Here is an 11,400-nt window from a genome sequence, read left to right as displayed (position 1 = left end):
GAAGCCTGGTGTGGAGGTCCTTGGCTGGCATGGTTACTGTACACCTGGTACAGTAATGTTGGATGCAGCAATGTTGGATGCAGCTTATGGTAGATAGATTAATATTAAATTCTCTGGCAACAACTCTGGTGGATATTCTTGCAGTCAGCATGCCAATTGCATGCTCCCTCAAATCGAGACACCTCTGTGGCATTATGTTGTGTGACAAAACTACACATTTTAAAGTGGCCTTTTAGTGTCCCCAGCACAAGGTGCATCTGTGTAATGATCATGCTGTTTAATCAGCTTATTGATATGCTACACCTGTCAGGTACAGTAAGGAGAAATGCTCACTAGCAAGGATGTAGGCAATTTTGTGCACAAAATTTGAGAGAAATAAGATTTTGGGGATTTTTTATTTCGGCTCATGAAATATGGGACCAACACTTTACATGTTGTGTTAACATTTTTGTTCAGTGTAGATAAGAGGAATCAAGGATAGATGTTACATTAATTACTCAAGGGGGATTAAATTAAGGGGGTTAAATTAATTGCTCAAATAAATGTTTAAGCCCACATTTGATCATAATTATTATTTATAAAATAATATCTGTCAGACGTATTTTGCGGAGGGGGTACATTGACTGGACCATTTATGTGGATGCTACCATGATTATGCATATAATTCATTATGAATAATGATGAGTGAGAAAGTTTACATAGGGTCAAAGATCATACCCCCAAGACATGCTAACTTCTCACCATTACCAATGATTTACCATTAATTTCTATCGGGCACAAAATAATCAGAAACACGACCAAAACAAACTGTAAATGCAGTTAAATGTAGTCATTGCGTGCGAGAAATATGGGACCTATTACTAAACTTCTGAATACTTTATTGAGAAGAATATTTCATTTTGACCACTACTTTTCAAAGAAAAAAATGTATTTACTTGTTATTAAACTAAATCTATTTCTCTGAGCAATTGTATTAGTATAAAATAATATAATTTCCCAATATTTTTGAAGCATACAAAATAGCATGATGCAAAACTCGTTATACCGGCTGTATTAGAGCTGTTCTGCCTGCTTGAACGGCTCAGATACACGTGAAAACATGAAATGACCCAGGAATCGATAGAGCGTCGCCCAGAGATGCACAAATACGATATAACATTCAAAATGCGTGAATCTTTCATTTAACAGTCAAATTGCCATGGTTACAGATTCCAAAATTCTGGTATGAATTATAAGTCTATGGCCACAACGCAACAAGTTGTTCAATATTTGGAAAAATTTAAACATTTTTTAAATCTATCCAAATTCGACACTCTCTCATTGACCTCCATAGAAACACTCCTTGCTTGTTGGGCGAAACAACAAAAAACGCCACCTGCTGGAGGAAGATAGATTTTCTCCACTCGACTCTCAGCTGCGCGACACACGTCATCAATTGGGCATCGTGCGTGTTCATAGCTTCTCCCTCATTGTAGAGGAGAAGAGCGTAGCGGCTCCGATGTGAAAGGCTACGCTGGTCTCGTGAATCAGACTTCTTATGTAGGCTCTTTTTTCTGTCGCTCCGGTTTACTTTTCCTTTTTCAAACTCACTTCTCAATGTCTTGGAGACATAATTGCCAAGTTCTTGAGCGCAGCATGCAGGGATTTCAACATGCTTGGATAAAAAGTTTTTGACAGCTCCGATTTCGTGATCTAGTTCTGGGGAGTTTCGGATCTGATCCGACTCTAGGCTACTGCTTTGCATCCCGCATCCTGTCAATCAATCGTAGACAGCATAGTTTGGTCGTGTCGTTTCCGTAATACAATCCGAACACATTTTCCCCAAAACCGGGCAACATGACAAACTGGAGTTGGAATAACTTTGCATTTCTGCATGCTTTTTATGTCTTGTCCATGTCCGTTGCAACGGGCAATACAGACAACACACTTCTGAATTTACATAACGGTAAGTCTCTATTTCAATTAGCAATACTGACATTTTTATTCTTTGCACTATACACAGTTTACAGTGTGTACCAAAGGTCTGTTAACGTCAGTATAAAAAGATTACAACGGAATCGACCTTAATTCAGCTATTTTATCAAAGTTTTCCATTAATGCAAAAATCACAGGCAACAAATGTAAAAAATATGCAGATGTGAGCAATTCCACTTTAAAAAACAAACCCTTTTTTCTGCATCTCTATTTGGCCAAATGTAATACAAATGTGTGTGAGTGTTAGAGGGAGAGAAAGACAGGGAGGGAGGGAGGGAGAGGTTTGTTACTGTGGTGCATCCTGTGGCTATTGTTTCCTGCACTGTAAAATAAGACAATAGCAGGAAAGTCTGACAGACAGTGGCAGCGGTGCTGGATGGATGAGTTTAACACACTACACATTGCCTGCTTATGTTCAGATTGCAGAAATACATACATCAAAATGAAGAATTAAATATTCATGAGTGATTACTGTACAGTATGCGTGAGTGAGAAAAACATATCTAATCTGCGTGTGTGTGTGACAGGGATACATACAGAGAGAGTGAGAGACTGACAGACAGAGAGGGAGAGAAATAGCGACAGAGAGAGAAGGGCAACCAGTGCAGCACAAACAAATACCACCAATATGTATCTATTTATTTCTCTTCCCCAACTATTCGTACCACAAGTATTTGCACATTGCTAAAACACTGTACATTGTTGATAATATTACACTTGAGATGCGTCCTTTGATCAGAAAGAGGATCTAGTGAGGGCATCTGTGAACACTCAGCCTGTCAGCTGGATTTAGCCAAAGGGACTGGCCTCAGAACAGCTATTATCCTCCATCTCCCACCCTCTTGAGTAGAGCTTTTCTGACTCAGTGGTACAGAGGGAGAGGGAAGTTAAGTAACTGTTAGGATAAAGAGAGTTTTGCAGTGGGTATTTGGTAACCTGGGTGGAATTGTGTTTGAGCCACTTCTATGGTCTCTCCATGAAACATAACATTAGTGAGTGTAGGGATTTAGATGGGTTAGGATAGGCCTATGTTTCATAACACCTCTTATAGCCTAGTTTATTCATGACATATAAATGGTTTCTCTATCATCTCCTCATTACAGAAGGGAGGAATGATAATGACAGTGTTTATTGTTCCATCTGCTGCACTCTGTGAAAGGCCATTAAACCAGAATATATTTTAGTAACCTACAAAGGTTACACTCTGGTCCAGCATGACTCTAAACAGGCCGTACAAATACTTTGAGGATGGTGTGTATTGAAATACTGCAAAGCCTTGCTTGGATGGCAGCAGGATATCGACTGAGATCTCTCCACTTGTACATTTAAATTGCAGGATAGACCATGTAGCTGGAATGTCTTAATCAACAAAATGTAAAATATTGGACGTGCTTCTACTCTTATAATAAGATACTGATGTGTCATTCGTATAGTCATGTGTGGGCTATATAGCAGGGAGGTAAAGATTCAAGGTCTCGTAGAACTTGTTCAATAGGTGATAGTTCGGGAATCTTCACCTTCTCACTGGCAATTTGGAGAGAACTGAAAGGATAGTTCAGACTCAATGCCATTCTGGATTCTTATCACAGTTCATATAATTCATTGCCATAGAGGCTGTAAGATCCTACTGTGTGTTCAATGGTGGAGTCTCCCAGAACTCCCAGAAAAGCTGGACTGTCAATCCAGAGAAAATGTGAATTTGGTTGCTAAACTATAATCACATGCTATAAGGCTAGAGGAGTGAAGTTATCCTAATTACTGTGTAACTACAGGGTTGTCAAACAACAAAGATGATTGGGTAATCGGTCTACTTTAAAAATAGCATCGTAGTGAATGTCGGTTTCATTTCAGACCGATAAACTCTTAATCGTGTTTATTCCTATTAGTCTACATAGATTTGAACAAGGTTGTGTACAACCTGTGATTAATCCAGTCTTCAATAAATAATTAGACTAGGGAGCCGAATTACCTTGATTAGATTTGAGGATATTATATATTCAGTCAGACTGCTGCCCTGGTAAACTGCATTCATTATAAGGGATATAATGTCGTTGGTTGTGTCAAAATAGTAAGGAAGGGCCAGGGAGAGAAGGTTTTTACTCTGACCACACAAACATGGACACACAGAGAAACAGTCTGAGACACACACACACACACTCTCTCTTTCTCTGAGCAGTGTAGCGCTCATCGCCGTTTCCTTGGATGTAACTCTTGTATCCCCTCAGAATGCTATGGGATGGCTGACGGCCGCCACCGTTGCCACACCCTCCCTTTAGTTCATTGGCTGCCTTTGACATTATGGGGACATGTTGGCATTAGTTATTGTCGTTTTGGGACTGTGAGGAACAGTTTTGAGTGTCTCTCTCTGATAGCTGCCATTGGTCATTAAAGTTGTCTGTGTGATTTAGCTACCTGCTGCTCACCAGACGCTGCTGCTGCACCACCCTGGGAGCTAACAGACAAACACAACCTGACATGCATCCCAACACACAGATGCATGCACACATGAGTGCACAAGTGAGTATAGAAAACATGTGTGTCCACTTTGAATCCCCCTTCATACACACACACAAAACCCATTGTAGAAACAAAATAAGAAAAACACATGTCCCTGTCAACGTTTTGGTTGACAAAATACTTTTTTCAAGTCTACACAAATGTCAGTAAGCAAACAGTTCATCGAAACAATTCATTTTTCTTATAATGAACTCGTTAACAAAAGCCATAGTTCTGCAGTACATTGCTAACAGGCAGAGATAGGAAGGCATTTCCGAACCTGAGTTCTTTGTAGTGGACACAGCAGCAGAACAGATGACCACACTGGGCACAGACAAAAAGCACTCAGAGTGAGTGCTTTTTGACATTATCAGTGCGAGGCATGAACCCTATGCCCTCTTTAGGTATACTCATGGAGAGAGGTGCCATGCTAGATGCCTGTCTTCTCAATTGGATGTCCTTATAAGGCATGCATAAAATGAGGTTCATGCTGGGGTGTTCCAATAGTGGGGCCATGTTAGGTGAGCCTAAATGCCAACTGAGAGGTAAAGAAAGGAATGAAGGAGAGGGGAGATGGCTTCCTTGTGCAAGGCAGAGTGAACTGACAGACACATGCAGTGTGTGGGTGGGTCATTGGGACAGTTGCAGTTTTGAGGACTTTCTAAGCACCATGTCCACTATTGGTTTAGGCAGTGTCATCATCACTCACTTAACATGACCTGCTATGTACTTTGTGACACACTTGACACAAAGATTGTGGAAAATACAATCTGACATTGATTGTAGCTGTCAGAGCAGGGGAAATATTATGTCCTACAGTCACTTATTTTTTTAAACTTATCAACACTAGAGAGTGCTGTGTCACGACTATGTAACTACACATCTTAATCATTATTTTATCGATTCTAGCCATTTTACCCTGGTCAGTTTTATGGACTGACCTTTAGAATGCTTTTGATGGTGAGCAGAGGTACTAAAACCCCTGTGCTGGGGACACTGAGGTGATAACTGGAGTGTGCTGCTCCACAGCTGGCGGTTAGTTGTTCCTACATTCTGGCCTTCAGTTACAGAAGGCCATAATCCACAGGTCCCCATGATGGGATCCCCAGAGCTCAGAGGCAGAATCCTGGGTCTGCAGAGAACAAGATGGAAAGTGGCTCCTATGCCGAGGATTCCTCTGAAGCTTCTGAGGGATGGGAGTGCCTGCTGGAGGCAGATCTCACTAACCCACGACGTCAGGCATAGGAAGCCCCACCCTAACTCACACACACGTACACACACACTTCAGGGATCTCCCTGAACAGAAGAAACTGACTTGTTGGAAAGGTGGCATCCTATGACGGTGCCACGTTGATAGTCACTGAGCTCTTCAGTAAGGCCATTCTACTGCCAATATTTGTCTATAGAGATTGCATGGCTGTGTGCTCAATTTTTATACACCTGTCAGCAACCGGTGTGGCTGAAATAGCTTAATCCACAGAAGGGTGTCCACATACTTTTGTATGTACTGTATAGCATTTTTCTATGCATCGTCAAGAGTGGATGAACAGACTCGGGTAAGATGACGGGAGTCTCTTTGTCATCAACAGCTGGTGTGCAATCTCTAATGTTAAGGAAGTCTCAAGTTTTCCTCTCCTGAGTTAGAATACCGTATGATAAGTTGCAGACCATACTATTTACCAAGAGTGTTTTTTTGGAGATGTCTATTTACCACCACAAACCCGATACTGGCACTAAGACCACACTCAACGACGTGTATAGGTAGTGTGAATTTAATGCAGGGAAACTAAAATATATTTTACCAAATTTTTACCAACATGTCACCTGTGCAACTAGAGGCGACAAAACTCTAGAGCACTTTTACTCAAACAGGAAGTATCAGTGATGCACTCAATACGGAAGTTGTCCAATGAAGCAGATGCTAATATACAGGACTGTTTCGCTAGCACAGACTGGAATATGTTCCGTGATTTATCAAATAACATTGAGTTTACCACATCAGTCACTGGCTTCATTAATAAGTGCATCGATGACATCATCCCCACAGTGACCATACGTACATACCCCAACTAGAAGCCATGGATTACAGGCAACATCCGCACTGGATGTTAGAACTGCTAGGCTAGAACTGCTGCTTTCCAGGAGCGGTACACTAATCCGGACAGTTCTAAGAAATCCAGTTGCTGGAGGGGGTGTTGAGATGTTGGCCAGGGTCAGGGTAGCCAGGTGGAAAGCATGGCCAGCCGTGGAAAAATGCTAATTGATATGATCGATTATCATAGATTTATCGGTGGTGACAGTGTTTCCTATCCTCAGTGCAGTGGGCAGCTGGAAGGAGGTGCTCTTATTCTCCATGGACTTTACAGTGTCCCAAAACTTTTTGGAATTAGTGCTACATGAAGCAAATTTCAGTTTGAAAAAGCTAGCCTTAGCTTTCCTAACTGACTGAGTATATTGGTTCCTGACTTCCCTGAAAAGTTGCAAATCGCGGAGGCTATTCATTGCTAATGCAGAATGCCACAGGATGTTTTTGTGCTGGTCAAGGGCAGTCAAGTCTGGGGTGAACCAGGGGCTATATTTGTTCTTAGTTCTACATTTTCTTAATGGGGGGAAAGCACTTTTGAAGAGCAACCAGGCATCCTCTACTGACAGGATTATGTCAATATCCTTCCAGGTCAATTAGAAAGGCCTCCTCGCTGAAGTGTTTTAGGGAGCATTTGATAGTGATGAAGGGTGGCCGTTTGACCGTGGACCCAGTACGCACGCAGGCAATGAGGCAGTGATCACTGAGATCCTGGTTGAAGACAGCAGAGGTCTATTTAGAGGGAAGGTTGGTCAGGATGATATCTAAGAGGGTGCCCATGGTTACGGATTTGGGGTTTTACCTGGTAGGTTCCTTGATGATTTGTGTGAGATTGAGGGCATTTAGCTTAGATTGTAGGATGGCCAGGGTGTTAAGCATGTCCCAGTTTAGGTCACCTAACAGTATGAACTCTGAAGATAGATGGGGGGCGATCAATTCACATATGATGTCCAGGGCACAACTGGGGTCCGAGGGGGGTCTATAACAAGCGGCAACGGTGAAAGACTTGTTTCTGGAATGACTAAATTACTATCGCACCGTAGCACTCAGATCTATAGCCATGAAATGCTTTTAAAGGTTGGTCATTGCTCACATCAACACTATTATCCCAGACACCCTGGACCCACTCTAACTCACATACTGCTCCAACAGAACCACAGATGACGCAATCTCTATTGCACTCCACACTGCCCTCACTCATGTGGACAAAAATAATACCTATGTAAGAATGCTGTTCATTGACTACAGCTCAGTATTCATAACTATAGTTCCCTCCAAGCTCATCACCAAGCTCAGGACCCTGGGACTGAACACCTCCCTCTGCAAATGGATTCTGGACTTCCTGAAGTGGTGCCCCCCGGCAGTGAGGGTATGCAACAACACATATGCCACGATGTCCAGCAACATGAGGGCCCTTCGGGTGTGCTTTGTTCCCTCCTGTACTCCCCATTGACCCACAACTGCGTGGCCACGCACAACTCCAACACAATCACCACGTTTGCTGATGACCCAACAGTGGTAGGAATGATTACTGACCTGGCAGTGTGGTGCCAGGGCAACAACCTCTCCCTCAATGTCAACAAGACAAAAAAGCTGATCGTGGACTACAGGAAACAGAGGGGCGAGCATGCCCCAGCGATGGTGCTGTAATTGCACAGGTCTAGAGCTTTCTCTGTGTCCACATCACTAAGCAATGAACATGGTCCACACACACCCACACAGTTGTGAAGAGGGAACGACAGCACCTCTTCCCCCTCAGGAAGCTGAAAGGATTTGGCATGGGCCCTCAGATCTTCTACAGCTGCACCATTGATGGCATCTTGATTGGCTGCATCATCGCTTGGTATGGTAACTGCAAGGCACTCGGAGCTACAGAGGGTGATGAGTACGGCCCAGTACATCCCTGTGGCCAAGCTCCCTGCCATGCAGGACCTCTATACAAGGCGGTGTCAGAGGAAACAATTGTCAAAGAAGCCATAAACTGTTCTCTCTGCTTCCACACGGCAAGCGGTAGCAAGTCTGGAATCAACAGGAACCTGAACAGCTTCTACCCCCAAGACTACTAAACAAGCCTGCTCAGTAGCAAATCAAATGGCTACCCGGATAACCTGCATTGACCCTTTTCTGCACTAACTCTCTTGCACTGACATATAGGCACACGCACTGGACTCTACCCACACATATACACTTTTTTGCACTCTCTCCTGCACTGACTCTATGAACACACACACACACACACACACACTACATACGCCCACACACACATAACACACGCACATCTGCACCTGTTGTTTAGGAAGGAGGTGACCAATATAATTTTATTTGATTGATCATAAACATCACAGAGGAGAGAGCTAGCACTAGCTATAGATTTTATTAGTGTAAGAGTAGGATTTCTAATAGGATTTGTTTCAACAACTGTTTTTTTTTATTGTGTGCAAAGTGATACAGTAAAGTTTTAACAAGGAAAATTGTTAAATATTTTTCTTTGATGTTGTAGCATTAGCCCTAAAACCATAACTGGCTCGTTCAAAGGAGGCTTGTGTCTTATAAATGGGTCTGCCTTTGTACTTTAGTACTATACTTTCAGAGTGATGAAATGACATTAAAGTCTTTGCTGCTAGAAGTGCATGGAGTTAAAAGATACATTCTACAAAATGGATTTGATTGGCCTTTGTTAGTGCTAACAGAATGGGTGCAGCCCTATTGACATCAGTAGATAGTTCTTCATTCAAAAATCATTGAAGTTAGATTGATGTAATCGGTAATTGAATATCTGAAATGTTTGTAGCTCCCCTCACTCTCTCAACCTTCAACCTTCAAATAAAATGGCAATATGCTTTCTATCTAGATCAAAATATAGTATGGTGGTTGTTGACGTTCTTTAAGTAGAAGAGTGTACCGCTAGGGAGATGTACTCAAGGAAACACCTCGATGCACTGTGGGTAATATGACATTGATCACAGGCTAAGGAGATAATGAAACCAACTTGGCAAAAAGCCACGGTTCTGTTCTCTCTTGTTCTGACTCCTGCCCTTTATCTCTCAACATATTTCTCTCTCTCTCTCTCTCTCTGTTCCTCAAGAGAGACTAAAACACTGTAAAAAATACTGTACATATCAGGTGTGAATGAAAGGGAATGTATTCAGAAACCATAAGCAGCCCATGTAATACAATACTTACAGTGGGGCAAAAAAGTATTTAGTCAGCCACCAATTGTGCAAGTTCTCCCACTTAAAAAGATGAGAGGCCTGTAATTTTCATCATAGGTACACTTCAACTATGACAGACAAAATGAGAAGGAAAAAAAATCCAGAAAATCACATTGTAGGATTTTTAATTAATTTATTTGCAAAACATGGTGGAAAATAAGTATTTGGTCAATAACAAAAGTTTATCTCAATACTTTGTTATATACCCTTTGTTGGCAATGACAGAGGTCAAACGTTTTCTGTAAGTCTTCACAAGGTTTTCACACACTGTTGCAGGTATTTTGGCCCATTCCTCCATGCAGATCTCCTCTAGAGCAGTGATGTTTTGGGGCTGTTGCTGGGCAACACGGACTTTCAACTCCCTCCAAAGATTTTCTATGGGGACCTTGAAATGCTTCTTACGAAGCCACTCCTTCGTTGCCCAGGTGATGTGTTCGGGATCATTGTCATGCTGAAAGACCCAGCCACGTTTCATCTTCAATGCCCTTGCTGATGGAAGGAGGTTTTCACTCAAAATCTCACAATACATGGCCCCATTCATTCTTTCCTTTACATGGATCAGTCGTCCTGGTCCCTTTGCAGAAAAACAGCCCCAAAGCATGATGTTTCCACCCCCATGCTTCACAGTAGGTATGGTGTTCTTTGGATGCAACTCAGCATTCTTTGTCCTCCAAACACGACGAGTTGAGTTTTTACCAAAAAGTTATATTTTGGTTTCATCTGACCATATGACATTCTCCCAATCTTCTTCTGGATCATCCAAATGCTCTCTAGCAAACTTCAGACGGGCCTGGACATGTACTGGCTTAAGCAGGGGGACACGTCTGGCACTGCAGGATTTGAGTCCCTAGTGTGTTACTGATGGTAGGCTTTGTTACTTTGGTCCCAGCTCTCTGCAGGTCATTCACTAGGTCCCCCTGTGTGGTTCTGGGATTTTTGCTCACCGTTCTTGTGATCATTTTGACCCCACAGGGTGAGATCTTGCGTAGAGCCCCAGATCAAGGGAGATAATCAGTGGTCTTGTATGTCTTCCATTTCCTAATAATTGCTCCCACTGTTGATTTCTTCAAACCAAGCTGCTTACCTATTGCAGATTCAGTCTCCCCAGCCTGGTGCAGGTCTACAATTTTGTTTCTGGTGTCCTTTGACAGCTCTTTGGTCTTGGCCATAGTGGAGTTTTGAGTGTGACTGTTTGAGGTTGTGGACAGGTGTCTTTTATACTGATAACAAGTTCAAACAGGTGCCATTAATACAGGTAACGAGTGGAAGACAGAGGAGCCTCTTAAAGAAGAAGTTACAGGTCTGTGAGAGCCAGAAATCTTGCTTGTTTGTAGGTGACCAAATACTTATTTTCCACCATAATTTGCAAATAAATTCATTAAAAATCCTACAATGTGATTTTCTGGATTTTTTTCTCTCATTTTGTCTGTTATAGTTGAAGTGTACCTATGATGAAAATTACAGGCCTCTCTCATATTTTTAAGTGGGAGAACTTGCACAATTGGTGGCTGACTAAATACTTTTTTGCCCCACTGTATTTACTTATTATTTTCGTGTGCGTATAATAGGGCTGCTGCCAGGCAGACTTGGTTTTTGAATGTAGTCAGCAACTGATTTTTCTTTGTGCCAAGGAGT

The 11,400-nt window shown here is 42.2% G+C and overlaps 1 protein-coding gene across 1 annotated transcript in view; it reads left to right on the top strand.

Moving 5' to 3' along the window:
* The first annotated feature begins 1,482 nt into the window (after positions 1–1,482).
* The window catches only part of LOC135512310 (disintegrin and metalloproteinase domain-containing protein 12-like), a 149,201-nt gene continuing 139,283 nt past the window's right edge, over positions 1,483–11,400 (top strand). Inside the window, exon 1 of the mRNA XM_064934213.1 lies at positions 1,483–1,945. Coding sequence (XP_064790285.1) covers positions 1,837–1,945 — 109 coding nt within the window. The 5' untranslated portion in view covers positions 1,483–1,836. The remainder of the gene's footprint in view (positions 1,946–11,400) is intronic.

The sequence above is a fragment of the Oncorhynchus masou genome, chromosome 24, assembly GCF_036934945.1.
Source record: "Oncorhynchus masou masou isolate Uvic2021 chromosome 24, UVic_Omas_1.1, whole genome shotgun sequence".
Taxonomy (NCBI): domain Eukaryota; kingdom Metazoa; phylum Chordata; class Actinopteri; order Salmoniformes; family Salmonidae; genus Oncorhynchus; species Oncorhynchus masou.
This window is presented reverse-complemented; position numbering and strand designations above follow the sequence as displayed.